The sequence below is a fragment of the Sminthopsis crassicaudata genome, chromosome 1 (assembly GCF_048593235.1).
Source record: "Sminthopsis crassicaudata isolate SCR6 chromosome 1, ASM4859323v1, whole genome shotgun sequence".
NCBI classification, from domain to species: domain Eukaryota; kingdom Metazoa; phylum Chordata; class Mammalia; order Dasyuromorphia; family Dasyuridae; genus Sminthopsis; species Sminthopsis crassicaudata.
The window spans coordinates 132,386,607-132,408,871 of NC_133617.1; the positions used below are offsets into that span (position 1 = coordinate 132,386,607).

The window sequence follows — 22,265 nt, forward strand, 5'->3', positions numbered from 1 at the left end:
CATCTAAAGATTTGGTATCTTAAAACAAATTTCTTTTCCTGTGATAAGGAAGAAAAATTTTTGAAATAGTATTCCAACAATGGCTAGACCATTTCCAGTGTGAATTTCCCAAAAGAAAAAACACATCTCTTAAAATAGATCCTATAATAAATCTTAATATTCTCATGTAGATTCTCAAATATTTATTTCAATGTGTTATTCCATAAGATATTTCTTTAAATCTTTCTCTTCTGACAATGACAAACTTATTCTAGCCCTGTAATCAATGCACTATAATACAGTTTGAGGGGGTTAAGAAAAAATGACATTTAACACATTTCAAAATCAGAAAAATGTTCAATTTTAGTTATAAAACATAATCTAATTATTTGTATTTAAAAGCTTATAAGTGTGAACTATCTCTTTACATAAACTATTTCAGTCAATATCAGCATCCTTTCATAATGAATGCTTTTTATATCTGGCAAAAATCTGAGAAGTTATGTTGAGAGAAAGTAAAAGAATGTTGTTTATCCATAATGATAAATTTCCTGCATTTTAAATTTAATCCATTATTCAATTCAGTACTAAAAGTATTATAAAGAGCTTCACATTGATTTTCAAAAACCATTGGATTAACCAATGTTTCTATGAGAATAATCAATATAGTATAATGAAAAAGTACTAGATTTGAACTCAGGGGAACTAAGTGGAAAATCTCACTATATATTACCTGTGTGACCTTGATCACTTAATCTTTCTACTTTAGTGGTTATTCTGATTATTTATGGTAATTTCATTGAGACATAAAGTGATTAAATATTTATGGTAATTTCATTGAGACATAAAGTGATTAAACAAGGCTCAGTTAGGCACAGTTAATGACAACTTTTTTACTTATCATCATTTTTTACTTACATATTCATGAATGAATGAATGAATGAAACCTTCCCCTCTCTCAGTGAATTGCCTCTTGTAATAGAAAAAAAAAAAGAAAAAGAAAATAGACGGTGACTAGAAATCAATTTGGCTAAGCTAATCAACACATCAGCTGAATCTGACAGTATATTAAATGTTCTGTACCTATAGTCTCCCCATATCTCCATGGGGAATGAATTTTTTCATTACTTCTTTGTGGATAAAATTTTATTTTTTGAATGCAACATTGTAAAATGCCATGTATTCTACAGTTACACTTAGTGTCTGTCACACTTTATATGTGACATGAGGAACTAGAGATGTTCCTGAACAAAGTATTTATAAGCGACCATGTCACCAAGTCCTGTCAACATTAGTCATTGCTACCAGGCCCTGAAGGAGAAGCACGGAGGTAATTTTAAATAATTGTAAAAAATGACAAACTAGTTCCATATAGTAGCAGAAAGAGTTCACAGAGCTAAAACAAAAATCTGCTTGACTTGTCATTACCTAAGACTTTGGAGTTCATAAATTTGAGCATTTGTTTACTGTTTAAAAGATAATTTGTCCTAGTACAACTTCCATTTACTTGGGTAAAGAAGGAAAGTGCTAGTGAGAATTGAATATGTAAGCAATATGGCAGTCCTTAATGTAAAGATTAAAATCACAGGAGGAAATGGGTTTTGGTTGCAGGCTTATTGTATTAGAGGAAAAAAAAAGTATATCATCCCAAGTATAAATACTTCATTTATTTAAAAAGACTCTATTGTAGTCATAGTAGCTTAGGAGATAGTATTTAGCTGAATAATCACTGGATTTCGAGAGAGAAGATTGGGATTCAATTCCTGCTAGTGCCTACTTTATCTTTGGACTCTTGTCTGTGTACCTCAGTTTCTTAATTTACAAATGAGGGACTGGAACTAGAAGATTTTTATGGTTTTCTTCCAGTGCAAAATAATTGCTCCTATAAACTCACTATTGGAAAAATTCATTCTGAAAACTTTTTTTGATTACTTATTCTCTATACTTGTCATTTTTGTTTGTTTCTATTTTGACCAGATCTTTTATTACAGTGCCATAGAGACTCTCATGAGGACATTACACATACCAATATAGGTCAGTATCTGCTCTACAATTTATAGTATTACAGTGCTTTTTGGGTCACAGAGAAGTTAAAGTGATTTGCTCAAGATGCACCCTCTATGTATCAGAGACAGGATTAGTCTTCTTAACTCAGGCTGGATATGTAGTGACAATGCCAAGATGCCTCTTTCATATGTAATACATGAACAAAAGATGTTACTTGATTTTATCATACATTATGAAAGAATCAGGGATGACAAGAAGGTAGAATCACCTGTTGTATCCCTTTTATACATGTATTTTTTCTGAATTTTATAAAACCAATGAAGAAAAAAAATTGACTTTCAGAGTCATTGGCCCTATACGCTCATAAATATTTTTTTTTCTTAATTAAGAAGACTGTGCTGAAAGGGTCAAATACCATGATTCTGGTTTTTGGCGGTTTGCTTGGTCACATCCAATTTTGTGTGTAGCAGAATTTTGGCAGCTTCTTTCTGTTGTCTGTCATTAAGCCAGCTGCTTTGCTCTGGAGTGAATGTGTGGTTTGTATCTCATAACACATCATCTTTCATTTAAGCCACGTCTACACCGACTGAAAAAGGGTGTACAAAAATGAGAGTGTGAAGGAGGAACATTTTTTGCTAAGGTATTCTTTTTAGTGGCATATAATTTTGTGGATTCCAGTTTGATTTAAAGAGCATTTTTGCATCATCACATATAACAGGCTATTGGATGTATGGACTAAGCAACTAAAGATAGTGGAGGTACACACACACACACACACACACACACACACACACACACACACATATATATATATATATTTCATGCCATTTGGATAAAAAATAATCTTAATTTTCTCTTTATTGCACAAGGTAAAATACTTGTACTTGACCCTCTCTTTACATGGAACAGATAACTAGATACAAAGTTTTGTTCTGAATAATTAGAAATGGGTAAATCATGACTGTTATAAAAAAATTCATTAAATTATGTGGAAAATATAGAGAGGCAGTGCAGAGGGCTTGACTACTACTCAGAGCTAGGAAGATTTGGGTTAAGTATTGACTGTGTGTCTCTGAACAGGTCACTAAATCTATCAAGGCCCTAGATAACACTATGCAATAGGAATTCTTAACTCAGTGTCTAAGAGTTTGGGATAGATTTCAGGTGTACGTATGAAATTGGAGGGGAAAAATACATTTCTACCTGCAACCAGAGTTTGGCCTTAAAATAATAATTTTTAAAAGATTGCTATTTTAAGAAGAGGTCAAAGGTCTCTTCCAGATTGCCCAACTGATCCATCACACACACACACACACACACACACACACACACACACACACACACACTCTCTCTCTCTCTCTCTCTCTCACACACACTAAAAAATATCAACAACAATCCATAAGTTGTAAAGAAAGTACTGAATTGTGTTGGTAGTGTATACTTCACTAGAATTCCCAATCATGGCCTGTATCCAAATGGTGTGTTGGCTAATATTTTACAACAAGCTCACTTGAAAGAAAAAAAAAAAAAAAAAAAAAATATATATATATATATATATATATATATATATATATATATATATGAATAATGTTTTTCCATTCATTATGCATTATTAATACTTTCTCTGCAAATTTCTTATTTTAAAATGTTCAAAAATTCAATAATCCAAGCCCTAATTATAATACTTGCTAAGGAGATCTAGATTCTCACTTTGATAATTTAATAATTAATTCTTGCAAAGTGGTTGGAGCTGACTCCAACATACCCTTAATTTTACTAGTATATAAATAGCCTATATAAATAGCCTATCAATAATAACAGAATCTCTTGTTATTCTCATACTGTAGGATAAGATTTTATGACTAAATTGAAATTCAAATAGAGTTATAATTTTATATATTTAAATGTCTACTATATTTCCAGGTAGTGAATACATAAAATATCAAAAGTGAAATATTCTATGAAGACTCCTTGTCTTGCATCTTTTTTTCCCCTCTTTCTATTCTAAAAATGTCATGATGGACATGTTATAGTATTTATTATTTTGGTCTGGCATTCTCTCCCAGGCTATTATTTTTTCTTTAGAAATAATTTTAGCTACTGGATTTTACTTAAAATATCTTTGTATTTTGAATACATGCCCAGAGGTTAGTAATTGAGCAAGGAGAAGATTTCAAATAAATTAGTAAATAAAGAGATACATGCTGGGAAATTCTTCCTGTCTCCTCCACTTTAGTACCTTCTACCTGCAGTATTCTTCACTGGATAAATGCACTGGGCATTCAGTGGAAGTCCAGTAGTCAGCAATAATAGCAAAGATATTACTTGAAATGAGAATAAAAATAAAATAAGGGAATGTTTTGAGTACTACTCATCTTGTAAAACAAGGAAATTAGATAACATATGTATTGATGAGTTAAATATGCACATCTACTATAAAATACTAATGCAATAGTGACTTTGAAAGATCATTTCTGGGGCTCCATTCTTCAGTGATCATAATGGAATTTGCTGGAAGTCTAGATAATGGAATGGGGACTGAGGGCTCATTTATGGATATACAGGGATAGGTAATTTAATAAGAAAACATTAAAAAGAAACATTTCAGGGGCAGCTAGGTGGTGCAGTGGATAGAGCACCAGCCCTGAAGTCAGGAGGACCTGAGTTCAAATTTGATCTCAGACACTTAACACTTCCTAGCTGTGTGACCCTGGGCAAGTCACTTAACCCCAACTACCTCGGCAAAAAAAAAAAAAAAAAAAAATTATCATGGTAATTAAGTTAACAAAGGAAAGGGTAGTTGGATAGAAATCTGGGAGCTATGTTGAACGCATCAATGACTAAAAACAGAAAATCATTTTGTATCAAGAATTTGCTTTATATTTTCTGGAGATGAAAGAGTGATAAAGTACAATAAAAATAATTACGTTTATCATCCTACTGTGTACAAAGTACTACTTGGCTATTAGTAATATATAAAGTCTATATAAGATTTAGTTCTTGTTCTTTTTTCTTTTTATTTTTTTTAGTTGAAAAAAAAAAGAGTAAAAAAATTATCCTGCATCTCTATCCCCACTCCCCCAAATAGCATTTGTTTATTTAATTTAAAATATACTATTTTTTTAAACATGCAATGGCTTTCTGGGAGACACCAGGAAGGGATAGTTGAGGAAAAATATGAGTTAAATAGAATTTATCAAAAACATATTACAATGTTTATCAACTGCTATATAATTTCATAAAATTGCTATTTTTGGTAAAGGGATCAGAAGTTATGTGATAGGCATATGATTTCAGTGCCCTTGAGGAAACTTCCTCTTCTCCAAATGCTCTTCAATTTATTATCTCAGATATTGAGTAGAGTTCTTAGAGGATAAGTGACTTGCTTGTGGTCACACAGCCATAGATAAAACTTCAACTGAAGTTCTTACTCCTATATCATATATATTCAATATAGTATGGTAACTTTTGCTCTACTACTATGATATCTAATATATACATGTACTTTGGAGTCTTTCTGGGATGTGGATATAGCCATATATTCTCAAGCACAATATTTGTATAGCTTCTATTAGGTTCTAATAAAAAGCAAAGATTTTGAGGACAATAATAGTAACATATTAAATGGCTGTTGTACAAGGACCAGTCCAGCAAAAGATAAGGACAAATATATCACAACAAAGTTGGCTATTGTGTAATAATCTGTTTTTACTATCTTTCATAATACCGTGTTTCCCCGATAATAAGACCTATCCCGAAAATAAGCCCTCCCCTTACTGTGTAAGATTCCTCTAAAATAAGCCCTCCCCCGAAAATAAGCCCTATTGAGATTGCTACTGTAGTGAAGGTGATCCCCTGCGCTACACACTACATTATGGTACCCTCTGTATGCACCGTCGTCCCCGTTCCTCCCCCCCCTCCACATGAAGCACATGCCGCGCTCTGAGCTGCATCCAATCAGAGCTGCAGCAGTGATATTGCTGGACATGACAGATTGGGTCCACTTCTTCTGAAGGAAATGGAGGCGCAAGACATCCAGGACTGAATTCAGGGTACGGACACTTATGATGATGTTGTTGAAGAAGATGATACGATCATTATTGAATAAAGGTACATTTTTTTATTCACATTTACCTGTTTATTAAAATTGCTGTCAATGTTCATTAAAATAAGCCCTCCCCTGAAAATAAGCCCTCTGGTGTTTTTCTGTCCAAAAAAAAAATAAGACAGTGTCTTATTATCGGGGAAACACGGTAGCATGTATCCAAAATATCAGCAATATGGTTATTTCCTTCAGTGACACAGATAATAAGGCATCTATACCTGTTCATCCTGTACAACTCTACTCCATATCCTCCCCAAAATCCATCACAAAAGGTTCATTTACCCTTCTTTATTTTCTCATATCAAATCAAGAATACTTGTAATACATACAGACTCTTCTTTGGTTATTCTTTATTCTCATTCTAAACTCCATTTCTCTTTATGATAACATTTATTTGATGACATCTGTAAATATGGGTTCTTCACAATTCTTTTTAATGAGTTACAATTTGTTCATGCTCACTGTGCACTTCTTTTTTGCCTTCCAGGTGATATTCATTTTTAATTCTTCAGAAACTGCCATGATCTGAATGAAGTGTTCAGAGTAGAAAGGAAATGAAAAGTTGAATAACATAATCAGTCATCAATATGACAACGGCTGTGTCTAGTTGAAAGTTTTATTTGATTTTTTCTTTCTTCTACTTTTAGGTTGTATTTAAAGGGCCACAGTGGGACAGCAGGAAAACAGAGTAGTCTAATCTTACATGGTGCAGATTTTAGCACGAAAGATGCTGATAATGACAACTGTATGTGCAAATGTGCCATCATGCTAACAGGAGGTAAGTCTTATGGGATGTTTTGCTTAAAAATGTTCTATTGACTTGATAAGAAAGAGATGTGGTTTTCTGGTCAGGAAACTAGAAACCATGCCTCCTGAGGTCAATTCTTGGCTCTTTCAATGATTTACCATGTGTTCTTTAACAACATATTGTTAGAGTTAAATCCAAAGCAATGTTTTTCCTGGGTCCATTATGCTCTAAGCATGATACAGAATAAATCTTTGATTTCTCTGACTTTATTTTCTGGTTGCTGAGTAATGTCCCTGATGCTCATAAGGATATCACAATTTTAAAATAACCAATTGATATTTATAAAATGCATTAGAATCCTTAGATAGAGGCCAGCAGGTCTTAAAATTCTTTGAATGAATCTGACAAAATGAAATTACAGGAATAATGAATACATGAGAGACCACAGGTCATACAAGTCAAGTCAACCATTCTAGGAATGCAGGTAGCTGAGTTGTGTAGCACATTAGGTCATGGCAAGTAAGAAGAGGCAAAAGAATATCTGGATACTAGTGCTAAGCCAAGCTAATTTACTCAAAATTGCTTATGTAGTAAAAGAGTATAATCTCTGCCTCTGGAATTACTCACTTTTAGTATCTTTCTCCCTTTCTTTCTCTACCCAATATTACATGCATATGGTACATTTCATATTTTCTCTCCTTTTTCTAATATGAATAAGCTTTCTGAAAAGAATACAGTAAACTCATATACACTGAGGTGTAAATAAATTATTGGTAGGGGGTTAACTTGTTATTTCAGGAATAATGACATTTTAAAGAAGAGACAAAGCTCTAAGTCAAAGCTATCATCTCAGTTATTTAGAAGTGAATGGGAAGGTGGTGTGTTTCTACTACATATAAAACCTAATCCCTAAACTATGCTATATAAATGATCTATGGAACAGATTCACTGTACCATTCATTACACTGCTCTACCATAGTGATTCTAATCCTGAACCTGGGAATTTCCTGTTACTACACAGAATACCAAATAGCCTAAGGGGTATCCCTGTACATCAGGATGTCACAGGGAAACAATTTAAGATTTCCTCAGTATTCTTGCTATGGGAACTTCCTAAACCACTTAAGACTGAAAGTCACCAACAATTTAGTTAAGTACTAAGCACTTTCTGAAACACAGAGGTTAAGTTGGTTACACAGGATCACACAGCTAGTAAATTATTAGAGGCAGAATTGAAACCCCAGTCTTCCTGACTTCCTATCTACCACATCACACTATATCTGTATGAAGCTATGATCTGATTAAAATGACTGCTATACAGTTAAGTATGTATCTTGAGGTCACATGCTGTTTCCATTAGAAGAATGGGTCTCCATGGTTCTCATTTACAATTTTAAAAAAATCTAGATCTGAAACTGAACAGTTCTATTTATGAAGCATATGACCAATGGAAAATCTCTCTAAAGTTCATTTTTCTCACCTGTAAAATTAGAGGGGTTCAGACCAAGGTTGTCCTTTCCTCTAACTCTGTGATCCATAATGGGACTAATTATATGATCTTCCTCACAGAGATATGAGGAAGAAATAAGCAAGTATATATGGAAGTTCTTTAAGGTGAGGGCACCATGAAGACATAAGGCAGAAGCTCTGGATGATGAATACACCATACTTCTCTAAGAAAAAATGAATTTCACTCTATCTTAACCTTATAATAGGGAAAGTGTTAACTTTTTTTTTTCTTGAAGGAAAGTTCATTTTTATTATCTTTTTGTTCAAATAGAGTCACTAAGAAAGGAAAAGGCTTAAAATTGATGTTGATTTTCTACATTGCTATCCACTTTTGGATTGAACTATGCCTTATTTTTTCACCATCATGAGTGATTGACTCCAGTTTTCATGGGTCCAATTACCATCTTTACCATCTCAATAATACATATATGTATATGTATATATGTGTAAAATGTATATATATATGTGTGTGTATATATATATATATACACACATATATGGGTAGATATACACATGTATACAAATATAATAAGTGCTATTTGTATTGGCATATATATGTGTGAGTACAGATATTTATTATGCATATATGCATATGTATGTCTGGACTTATGTTCATTCAGAAACTTACCATCTCATATCACTAATGTTTTTAGAGTATTTCAAATTGGATATCCAATAAGCAACTTAAACTTCACATGCCCAAAATAGAACTCTTTACATTTCCTTCCCCTTTCCTCAATTTTTCTATTATTATTGAGGACATCAACATTCTCCTGCATCCATTTACTCCTAGTCACCACATATATCTGATGAGCTATCAAATCTTATCATTTCTGCTCTAATAATATCTCTTGTGAACATCTTTCCATTAACAGTGGAAAGGCTTTGAGTTACCTCTTGCCTGTGGCTTTATACTGGTTAACTCCACTATCTTACATTATGAAATAGTCTCCATCTCTACCTCTTCTTAGAATTAATGACCCTCTTCTTAATACCCACTTCTCTTTAGCTTTATTTGCTGACCTCCATTATCACATCTCAAACTGTTTAGTGAGCTTCTTGAACTGGATATCCTATAAACTCAGTATATTCCAAACTGACCTCTCACCTGTGGCTTAAAAGTGATGAAGGCAGCTGAAGGAAATACTGTAGAACTTTTAGAGTTTGATTAAACTTCAAGGATGTCAAGCTCATCCTCTATATCCCAACCCATTGCAAATCATCCTAACTTTTGTCTTGCTGCTGAACTCCAATGGTGCTGGAAGATACAGGGTAACTGTGAACTTCCTACAACTCTGGCTCGCTTAAATCCAATTCATACACAAGCCAACATATCATCTATGATGTCACTAGTTCTCTGAAAATGAAGGACAAATAACAATTATAACCTCCAGAATCAACTCTAAAACAGCCAGTTTTGTATTCAAATCCCTTCCAATTTTCCTCCTCCACTAGTCCTTCTAGTCTTTTTTATATTTTACAGTCATTGTTTACTATACAATCTAGTGACATTGGCCTCCTTACTATTGGTTACATAAAACCGTATATCTCAGTCTGTGGGTATTTTCCCTGATTGTCCCTTATTGTCACAATAATCCTTTTTATCTCTGCCTTTTGACTTCCCAAACTTTCTTCAAGCCCCTGCTCAAATCCTAGATTGTACAAGAAGTCTCCTCTAACACCCTTTATTTCTAGAGCCTTTCTTTTATTATCTTGAATTTATCCTGTATTCTTCTTGTTAATCCATGATCGTTTGCATGTCTTTTCTTCATTACATTGTGATTTCCTTTCAAGTAGGGAATGAATAACTTCCCTTTCTTTTTCTTTACAATACTTAGTGCACATAGTAGCTTCTTAATACAGTTTTGTTTTGTTTTGATTGAGTATCTTCTTATAAGACTTCAGGTTGAAATGGTATGTCCAATAAGAGGCCTTTTTAGATTGGTCCAGGTACTAAAGCCTTCCTTTAAGACATTATACTCTACTCTGCATACATCTTGAATCCACCTATGTCTTTATATAAAGAAGGTATGCTTCTTGAAGGGATTGGTTTTGCCTCTCTTTGTGTCCCTAGAACTTAGGTTAATGCTTAGAATACATAGTCAACCTTTAATCCTTACAAGATAATTGTTTATTGACTGAATAAATTATAGAAATTGAAGAAAAAAACAATCAAAGTTTTCCAAATTACCCTAAATGCATTTTCCTAAACATTACTAATGTATGTGGAAATAACTGTGGAAAGAAAATACTAACCTTTAATTCATCAATAAGAAATATATAGAAGTTTGTGCTTTTAGTCCTCCTTGTTAATATTGAATTCTTTTTTTCATTCATTATTATTGCACTTACTCTCTAAAAACATGTGAGGAGGAGATAAATTTTCCATTTACTGTATGTGCTAAAATAGTGTAAGTAAATGTGTTTTTGTAATGTATACATCATTGCCCTATCAAATATCCTTTTGAAATAATCCAGGTCTTGAAAAGCTAGTCACACCCCAAAGCTAAAATGTGCAATTTGGAAATCCTAAACTCTGGTGAGCATAAGAGAAAATTTCAACTGACAGAATAGGTAACTAAGTTTTACTTGGAATATACTTCCTGTTTTCTGACCCAGAGAGGTCTCATTATCCTTTGACAAATTTTTCCTTTGTGACATTTCTTACCCTATGATCCAATTGTATCCTTTTCATTTATGTTTTCCTATATTTGGATTGATTCTTTGTTTAAACTAATTTTTGCAACGTTCCTATGTATTCCTTGTGGCTAACAACCAATGATTCTCAGTCATTTGTCATATTGTATAGAGAAAGAGCCTTAACTTATTGTCAAGGTATCTGGATTCAAGCACCAACTCAAAAACTTATTGTATGAACTTAGACAAGTCACTTAATATGGGCTTTGTTTTCCTCATCTATCAAATAAAGGCCAAGAACAGCTGTTCTCTGCAGTCTATCATCATAATTCTATCATCTAGAACTAGAAGAGACCATTTGATGTTCCATTTCTGGAAGATGCAGCTATTAAGAAATAAAGGAAAGTAGAAGACATTCAGTTGTACATAAGGAAGGACTTTTAAATTTTTATTGTGGGATTGTAAACTGGGAAGAGACACTAAGGGAGGCAATAGAATCCCCATGGAGAACTTTAAGAAGAGGAACAAAATTGGTTTGTCCTTCATAATGATAATATTTAGAAAGAAGGGCTAGAAAAGACAGAGGGTTTAGGGTTCCACTTGGCTCTATGGCTCTGTTCTATCAATCATTCCAGGATAATTTTCTTGGATTATTTCCTGCATTATTATGTCAAGGTTCTTTTTTAATTACCACTTTCTGGTTGTCCAATTATTTTTATATTTTCTTTTCTTGATCTGTTCTCCAGATATGTCGACTTTCTTATATTTCACATTCTGTTCTATTTTATAGAACATGTTTTATAATCATCTTTTATAATCTGTTTTGTTATTGGTCTCTCATAACATCACTGGCTTCCCCTTATCCAATTCTAATTTTCAAAACATTATTTTCATCTTTGAGAAGCTGTACCTCCTTTTCTAGTTAGTTAACTTTTTTTTTCATAATCTTGTTTTTCTTGAATAGTTTTTATTTTTTTTTTGTTTGTTTGTTTTTCCTCAATGTCTCTCACTTGATTTTTAGATTTTTTTTTTTTTTGAGTTTTCTCTGGGTGGGAAGCTCTTTCACACTGCCCCACTGCCCTTTGGGATAGAAGCTTTTTTTTTTTTTTTTTTTTTTTTTTTTTTTTTTTTTTTTAACACTAACGTGTCTTCCTCTGAAAATGAATTCTGTTCTTTCCTATTCTCATAATATGTTTCAATGGTTAGATTATTTCTTCTTTGCCAGTTCATTTTTTTTTTAATAAGAAGCCCCTCTAATCATGGCATGGGGAGTGGTGCCCTAATCTCTTCAGCTCTGCTCTTTGACTAGGAACCCCAAACCAAGAGCTCCACCTTTCTGCAAGTGCCCGCAGCCAGAAGTATCTCTGCCCTGCTGCTTCTGCTCTCACCAGGTGCAGGTGCCCTAAGGCCCATGTCCATAACTCTGAAGCACATTCCCAATTTGCCAAAGTTCACTCGGTTTTCCAGGACTCAAACCCTACTCCATAAACAGTTCAGGAGGTGAAAGTCTCTGGTTCCTGCTGAGACTTCAGCCACATCCAGCTAACCTGAGAGATCCCCACTTGAGTTTTTGTTAAAGTTAGCCCAGAGATATTTGCACTTCACAGGTGTTAATCCCTGGCCAAAGGTCTTTCTTCAGATTTTCTTAGGTTGTAGCAGGAGAATCTTTGTTCTGCCTCAAGTCTTCTTGATTTTTTGATAGTCTGTATTAGCCCTGAGGTGCAGATTTGTTCTATTTGTGGGGGAAATCTGGAGAACTTGAAATTTACCAACCTACTTTGCCATTTTCCCAGAATCCTCCCCCTTCCATCAATTTTACACTAAAATTGTTTTGAAGAAAAAAATAGAATTGATTAATGGCAGTTTGAGAATAACAAGTTTACTATAAGTCTTGCCAATAAAAAGCAAGTTTATACAATGTACAAAACTATTTTTATTTCTTTTGGGAGAGAATGAAATAAAATTAAGCCATTTTATATTCTTTACTTTTTCTTGACATTCTTTCTATGTAGTTTCCTTATTTAGTACACAGCATATATTTTTGTTTTGTTTTTGTTTTCTGAAGGATTCCCCTCTTGTTAAAAAGCTTCCTTTTTTTTCCCGAAGTCAACAATGTTGAATAACAGAATAACATTTTCTAAGTTTACCAAGGACTATTTCTCAAGCCGATCAACAGACAAAGGATAAAATCACTTGATAATTTGTTACATCAATCTAGAATTCCAAGATGCTAATAGTAGAACATTTGATGGATTCTTGGCTCAACTCCCTGATAGTTTTTATCTGTCAAAAGATAAAGAGAAAGCAACAAAGGGAAAAGGTGCTTGATTTAATCTTGTTGAATGAAAAAGAATTGGTTGGCACAATGGAAAACAAAGGAAACTTTGCAGAACAGGGATGTTGTCCTAGAACTACTAATAGTGAAAAAATGAATATTGACCATACTCACAATAAAGCATAATTAGGCTACATATTTATTATACTATTTATTATATTTATTATTATTATTATATATTTATTACAGACCTCTAAACTAGGAATCAAAAGATCTGTATTTGAGTACCAGTCTACCATTTATTAGCATAGTGGCTTTGTACAAATCCTTCAACTTTTCTCATCTGTAAAATCAAAATAATAATACTTTAAACAATTTTTAAAATATTTATTTTTTATAATTCATTTTTTAAAAAATTTGAGTTCTAAATGTTTTCCATTCTTCCTGCCTTTCCCTCATCTACTACAAAGGTGAGTAATATGATATCAATTATACATGTGAAGTCATGCAAAACATATTTCTGTATCAGCCATATTGCAAAAAAAAAAAAAAGCAGGAAAAAATAAAAGAAGAAAACGACTTCAATTAGCAATGCAAGATCATCACTTTGTTTCTTTTTTTTTCCTGAAACTGTATATAATTTTTTTCATCTTGCATCATTTGGAATTTTCTTGGATTATTGCACCAATCAGAATAATGCAGTTTTTCACAGTTGATCATCATGTAAAATTTTGTTGTCACTGTGTTCAATTACAATTCTGTTCACTTCAATTTCCATCACTTTATATAAATCTTCCTGTTTTTCCCCTAAAACCATCCCCCCTCATCATTTCTTTATAGTACAGTAGTCTTTTCTCACAATCATATGCCACAAGCTTGATCAGACTTTCTCCAATTGACAAATGCACCTCAATTTCTAATTCTTTGCCACCATATAAGGAATTGCTATAAACATTTTTGTACATATGGGTTATTTTCCTTTTCCTTTGATTAAATTTTTGCAAAAAATTATAGTCCTTTTGGTATAGTTTCTCATTGTTCTTTAGGATGGTTGAACCAATTCACAATTCCACCAGCAGCTCATTAATGTGCCTATATTCTTACATACATTCCAGCATTTGTTGTTTCTAATAGATGTAAGGTAGTACAGGGTTTTTTTTTTTTTTTTAATTTGTACTTTTCTAACCAATAGTGGATTGTTTCATATGAAAAAATATAATTTCTGTTTCTTCTTCTCAAAACTGCATTGGCATATACCTTAACAATTTGACAATTGACAATTTAAAAATTGGGGAATGGCTTTTATTTTTATAAATTTGATTCAATCTTTCTATATATTTGAGGGAGGAAAGCTCTTTATCAGAGAAACTTACTATAATCATTTTATTCTACTTTATTGTTTAATCAAAATGTAGATTCTATAATTATAGATTTTAATGAAATCTATTTTTGCTTTCACTTTGTCTGAGATTATGCTTTTTTTTTCTCTCTCAGATGAAGCATAACAGATTCTGCTTCAGTCCTTGTTTTGATACTATGTCTCTTTTAGTATCAACATCTCAATTTGTTGGATTCTGTTTTCTTTTTTTTTTTTTTTTTTCTTTTCCTGAAGCAATTTGAATTAAGTGACTTGCCCAGGGTCATGCAGTCAGGAAGTATTGTGTCTGAGGCTAGATTTGAACTCAGGTCCCCCTGACTTCAGGTCTCGTGTTCTATCCACTGCACCACCTAGATGCTCTGGAATCTGTTTTCTAATTCATTCTCCTATCCACTTCTGTTTTATGGGTGAGCTTCATCCCTTTCACATTCACATTGATGCATTCATTAATGTATGTATATTTATCTCCTTCCTGTTTTCTTGTTTATTCTTCTCCCTCTCTTTTTACTCTGAATTTCCTCAAAAGTCTGTTTTGATTCTGACCTCATTTCCCTTAATCTGCCGTTCTTTTTTTTTTTTTTTATCATCCCACCTCCTTTAAAAATATCTTTGCTATCCAATTTCCTTATTAGAAACAGACAGACAGACACAGACACAGAGACAACAACACAGAGACAGAAAGACACAGAGAGAGACCCAGAGAAAGAGAGACAAACACCGACAGAGATAAAACAGAGACAAAAAATGAATAATGGATTATAAGTATCACCTTGTCCTATGGGAATGTAAACAGTTTAACTTTGTTGAATCTCATAATTTCTCTTTAATTTTTACCTTTTTATGATTCGCTTGAGTTTTGCTTTTGAATATAAAATTTTCTAATCACCTCTTATCTTTTTAATCAGTAATTCTTGAAAGTCCTTTATTTTATTAATATTTATTTTCTTCCTGAAGGATTATACTCAGTTTTGCTGGATAGATTATTCTTAATTGTAATCTTTGCTCTATAGCCTTTTAGAAAATCATTTTTTAAATCTTCTGCTCCTTTAATATGAAAACTGCTAAATCTCATGTGATTATGATTATAGCTCCATCATATTGAAGAATTTCTTTCTAGTTGCTTGTAATATTTTCTCCTTGACATGGGAACTTTAGTTATGATATTTCTGGGAGTTTTCATTTAAAGAACTTATTTAAGAGGTGATTGATGGATTTTTTTTTTCAATTTTTGATTTATTCTTTGGATCTAAGATATTGGGGCAACTTTTCTTTATAATTTCCTGAAATATAATGCCTAAGCTCTGTTTTTGATCATGGAATTTCTTAACTTATCTGCCTTTGATCTATTTTACCAGTCAGTTGCTTTTCCAATGAAATATTTCACTTTTTCTTCTATTTTGTTTCTTCTTTTGACTTTGTTTTATTGTTTCTTTAAGTATCATGGATTCATTAGCTTCCACTTGCCCAATTCAAATTTTTAAGGAGTTCTTTTCCTCAGTAAATTTTTGTATTTCCTCACTCCATTTGACCTATTTTGATTTTAAGGAGTTCTCGTTAATGAGTTTTGTGCCTCTTTTTATTATTGGGCAAATGATTTTTAATGCTGTTTTTATTTTTTTAAAGAGGCATTTGGGGTTAATTGACTTAACCAGGGTCACATAGCTAGTCAGTGTCTGAGACTGGATTTGAACTCAGGTTCTTGTAACTCTAGCGCTAGTGCTCTATCCATTGCACCACCTAAATATCCCACAAATATCTTTTTTAAAGGTATAATTCTCTCCCGTATTTTGTGCTTTTTTTTTTTTTTTACCAAATTGTTAATTCTCATTTTATAATTTACTTGCATCAGACTCATTTCTTTCCCTAATTTTAATCTACCACTCATTTGTTTCTTTAATTCTTCTATAAGTTTGTGTCCAATTAGTATTTTTCTTTGATACTTTACTTGTTTTCTGAATTGGTGCCTTGATCTTCCTTGCCACTATAATGACATTTTTATGAACAAGTTTTTGTTGTTTTTTGATTTTTTTCTAATCTTTATGTTAAAGTTGGGTTCTGTTCACTGTGGTGAGATGTGGGCCATTGTGTTAAGTTTCAGGCTTTATCATGAAGTTATTTTCATAGTTTAGCTATAAGAATCTATAAGTTCCCAAATTGGTAAAATTTTGGAAGAAGGATGATGACTTTTCTTTTGGTATACAATTTGGCCTTTCCCTCGGAAGGGTCCCTATTCTTCCTACAACTGCAAATGCCAGCACTTGTCTTGGACCTGGAATGTGACCAGGTCCTCTAGTGTTCCCCTTTACCTTGGAACTGCAACCAGAGCCTCTACTTCTTTGTGGCCAAGGACAAGCACTCCTCTTAACATTGGAACTGTGATCCAGATTTTAATATTGACTATAAAGTTACCACTTAGCTCTAGCTATACTCAGTGTCAGCAAGTAATTACAAATTTCTTATACTTTCTTTCTGATCTGTTGTCAGACCCTTTAACTCTCTATGGAATGAGAGTTCACAAAATTTATTCTGATGCCTTTGAAGTTGATTTAATGACCTACAATTCGTGCTGCTGCAACTTATGCTCTGGATTGGCCAATATCCCAGAGTCACAGACTTTTCCTGCTGACATCTCAAGTTTTCTTAGGCTGATAAAATGCCTCAAAGTGCTCTCTTATTCAAAGTTCAACTTGAGGTGCTATTTTAAAGTTGTTTGAAGGGGAATTTGATGTGAGTTTGACTAGGTTGCTTCCTCTAATCCACCATTTTGATCCAGAATGATAATTGTACAATATTGTGTTGAAAGTAAATTGTTAACCAGAAATCAGTGTCTAAATGATATTTATTATCTTAGAATTTAAGAAAGCCTATTTCAAAAAAGTTCAAAAAATAAAAACACAAACCTGAAAATTATACTAGTGTGGAATCTTTAAGCAAATATAGTTCTCAGAATGCATTCATGTTCTTGATGAGGAAGAAAAAAGGAAAGCAGTTAAATAAACTGAATTAGCCACATAGAAAGCTAACAAATTGTTCAGATTTTTTAGCCTCATATAAAAGGCTAAATTGAAATTATATAACTAAGGAAGAAAATAAAACCATTGAAAGAATCTATAAATGAATGTCAGTACTAGTTTAGAATAATGATTTATAAAGGATGTTTATGAAATTTTTAAGAAAAAAATACATTATAGGAGGAACAAGAATCTGCAAATCCATTCCTTTGGACAAATTCTTTCATATGACAGAGCAAAAGGAGCAAAAAAGAGCTGCTAAGCTTGTAGCTTCCTTTTATTTCTTGTCAGTCAATAAAAAGACATGTATTAAGTGCTATGTGACAAGTATTGTAATAAATACCTGAAAAACAAGAAAAGCAAAAAAAAAAAAAATAGCCCCTATAGTCAAGTAGTGGAATAATTGAATGAGGGAAAATATATAAATAAATGCGCATTCATACAATATACACAGAGCAAATAGAAGGAAGTCTTAGAAGGCATTATTCTAACAGCATAGGGAGAGGAGAGAAGAAAGGACTCATACAATGGTTCAGATTAGTGTTTAGTTTTGAAAAATGAAGTTAAACTAAAAGGCAGAAGTGAGGAGGAAAGACTATTCCAGGCATATTCCAGGACAACCAGGCTCTGAAACATAACTAAAACATACTGGTTCAAGTAACAGCATTAATAAGAAAATAATAAAAGATAGCCTTGCTTTTGTAAGAGCAAAATTAAGATTTCCACTAAAAATAATACATTCAGATGAGGAAGGACAAACAAAATATATCCAAGAAATCATTATAACTTAATAAGGAGACAAAAGCCAATCAAAACTTTCAACTAAGTTCAAATTTTAAGATTCATTTAAATTTTATGCCAATATATTGAATAGAATGGTACAAAAACACTCATAAAACAAATGTTAATAAAATATAATAAATTATGGAAAATAAAAGTGACTACCTAAGCCTGATAAGTCATATCCTCTGAAATCCAAGAAACAACATATAGGAGAAAATGCTAATCATGTTTGCTCATTAAAAAATATCATATTTCCCTTTGTGATGAGATTACTACACTTGAGGATAGGGAAATATTATCTATGCACACATTTATACTTCAAGGGTTTCAAGGTGTATTGGTCTGGCTATTACTCATACTGAAACAGATCATGGTTTCTATGCCTTTATAACTACTAGTATTAGTAAGTTATGGCTGTAAAAAAAATCAATTTGTGGCTAACCGTTTAGCAATAAATCTCTGAAATTAAGTAGCTTGATCTTTGGTCAATAAACATAGTTTGTTGCTGGACAGATACTTGGATTCTCTCCATATTATGGACATTTTAGGGTATTGTGCATTTCGATTTCAGCTAAACATTTGAGAAAGTATTTCAGAACCTTGTACACTACTTTAAAAAACATTCTGGGTTGGTTGATATTACAATTAGGTGGATTCATAACTTTTAATCAACTGTCCTAGTAATGATTAATCATTATCAATCTGATAATTGATTGTTAGTGGTAAGCTATATAATTTTTATTTTGTCCTATTCAAGATTTTCATCAGTGACTTGAATGAAGACTTAGAAAGCATATTTATAGAATATGCACATGAATGATAGTTGGAAAGTTTAGGCAATATACTGGATGGCATAATCAAGAGCTAAATGTCAACTTAGACAAAAGACTGAGAGGGGACAGAATCATGGTCTTCAAATAATTGAAGGCTTTTAGTTTGGACGGAGTTCTGAATAGTTCCAGAAAATTGAGTTAGAAGGAAGAAATGAAAGCTTAAATGTAAGGGGAAAAATTTTTCCTAAAACTTAAATCTATACAAAATAAATTAATTTGCTTCACTTCAGGAATGTGTTTCAGGAACTTCTTATTTGTTAATTAGAAAAAGATATTAAGATCTAATCATGTATTATAAGATGTCAACTTGTAACAATCTTTTTTATAGTTTCCTTTCAAAACAATATCTTAAACTAAAAGAACAACTTATATTTTTGGAATTTCAGGCAATATTTATGGAGACATGTGATAAGAAATATGATAGAGATTAAATAGAATAGATATTGATTCATTGATATAGGAGATAGACACAGGGATATAGATGAAGATAGATATAGATAAATATATAAATAGTTATAAATACCCTTCCATTTTTTCAAACCAAATCTGCCTGTCTACAATACTGCTTTGGAGTTTGACTAGCATAATATTGATAATGGTGTTGAGAAAGCAGTTATCTTAAATTTACTTTGATAAAACATGATTTTGTTTCAAAATATATGTACATATAATTTAATTTTGCTTAATTTATTGTTAAATTAGAATAGAGTAATATATACTAAGAACCTAGCCAAAATATTTTTTAAAGTTCCCTAAGCTAACAAAAGAAATGATATAAATGTTGTCCAATAAAGCACAGGCATTTATTTAGCAAACTATCATTTTCTTCATTTCATTGATTTCATTAGTATGAGGAACTTCCTTTGAGGAAATGCTATACCTGTAAATCTGCAATTGTTATGTAATTTTAACTCTCCAACTAATAGAGAGATTTGACGTGGAGCACTAAGCAAGCAAATGATTTACCCAGAGTCACAAAGATGTCCCAGATCAGAAGCAGGACTTCAACCCATATCTGTCTGGCACTGAATGTAATTTCCTCTCCATTATTCCAGTTATTTTCAAGCTATTTATAATGAATCTTAACATTAATAAATTATAATATAATGTGAAATAGTGAATATTATAAAGCTTTGATATTTTCTTAGAACAGTAATAATTAATTATATATATATATTTAGTAACTGAATACAATATTATAATTATATACAATTGCATTATATAAAATGTATTGCATGGATATAGTATACCATATATTTTATGTTCACATTATATTATGTTATGATTATACTATAATTGGGTAATATAATATCATATAAAAACAGAACACAAAAGAGTTCAATATTCAAAAAAATTATGTATTTTGAGAATTGATAAAACATATCAAAATTTTATGGCTAATAAACCTTGGATTCTGTAAACCATAATATTTTGATATAATGTAATAGTAACTATTAATATTCTTTTCAGGGTGCCGCAGTTCATGAGGTAACTTTTTCAGAATTCCCAGTCTCTCAACATTCCCTTAATATTGTATACCTTGCTGACTTTTCCAAATTGCACAATTGCACATATCCCTGACCATTGCTATCTTCTCAGTAAGTCAATTTGACCAACATTGATGCCAGGACATGTAAGGAAATAGAAAACTGAAATTCTTTCATCCATACCATCAAGCTTATTATTCAATAAGTTTACAGGCTAAGGTGTTCCAGAGCCTTATAGTTCAGAGAATTCCTCACCAAACACATCGATGTAATTGGTATGAACCCTTGATTGCCTTGTGATCAAGCTACTTATTTTCATTATTCATGAGCTATGCTAGAAAGGGAACAAAAAAGATGAGTGTAAGAAAGAAGTTAATGTTTCCTCACAGTGTTCCACAATTTAAGAAAGAATCCTTTGCCAACCCACTTCTCTAATCATCCAATATTCTACCACTTCACCTAGAAAATTATTAGTGCCTTCCTACACCTCACTTTTTTTTGCTTTGTATATTTTCAAATTTAATTATAGAATGTAAATTCTTAATGAATTAGGATAGTTTTCATTTTTCTTTTCTATTACCAGTGTATACAAAAGTGCCTGTCACTTAGCAAATATTCAGTAAATGCTTGATAAATTGAATTAAAGTATATTATACACTATATTGTGTTATTATAGGAATAAAAAGAATTATTTTCCAAACAGGTAATGGGATGAAGAATGGAATAGAATAAGCATTTATAATATTGACTGCTATATACCAGGCATTGTACTAAGTGCTTTACAAGTATCATCACAATATTATTGTGATATTATTTTAATATTGATTGTGTTATTATTTTAATCTTGCAGTTATCATTCCCATTTTATAGTTAAGGAAACAGAGATTAAGTGACTTGCCCAGGCTGCCATATCTAATGCCAGAGGCTTCATTGGAACTCACATCTTTCTGACTGCATGAGCAGTGCTCTATTCACTGGGTCTCCAATTTGTTTATTACCAATTTATCTATTACCTGTCAATTTATCTTTACCAAATCCACAGTGGATTACAGGCACAGTGAGAGTAGTAAGAACAATGGTTGACAGCCTGACCTAAAGAAAGAAGACAGAAAAAAATATAAAAAGTAGACCTGAAAATTTTAAGATCAGCTATGTGAAGTCATAGAGTGAAAATCCATGTAGCTTTACATACCTGAGTGGGTATAGTTATAATTATATATATGTATATGTATACATATATACATATATATTTATGTATATATATATGTGTGTGTATATATACATATATAATTAATCTCTATATTATTTTAAGAATAATAGGATATGATGGCAACAATACAGATTGGAAATGAGGAGAACTAGGTTGTAATTTTTTTTCACTTAATGGGAGTTAAGTTACTATATTTAGTCATACTTGTAAAATAAGAGGAACTGAATGAGATAAAAGCTTCTTAAACTGTGGGTCTTTAACCTACATATCTCAGTTGAGTAACTGAAAGTGTGGGTTGCAAAA

The 22,265-nt window shown here is 32.0% G+C and overlaps 1 protein-coding gene across 2 annotated transcripts in view; it reads left to right on the plus strand.

Moving 5' to 3' along the window:
* ANGPT1 (angiopoietin 1) overlaps positions 1–22,265 on the plus strand; it is a 315,373-nt gene that overhangs the window by 276,870 nt on the left and 16,238 nt on the right. For both annotated transcript variants that reach the window (XM_074267098.1, XM_074267107.1), the window contains exon 8: positions 6,739–6,869. In XM_074267098.1, the coding sequence (XP_074123199.1) occupies positions 6,739–6,869 (131 nt within the window). The remainder of the gene's footprint in view (positions 1–6,738; positions 6,870–22,265) is intronic.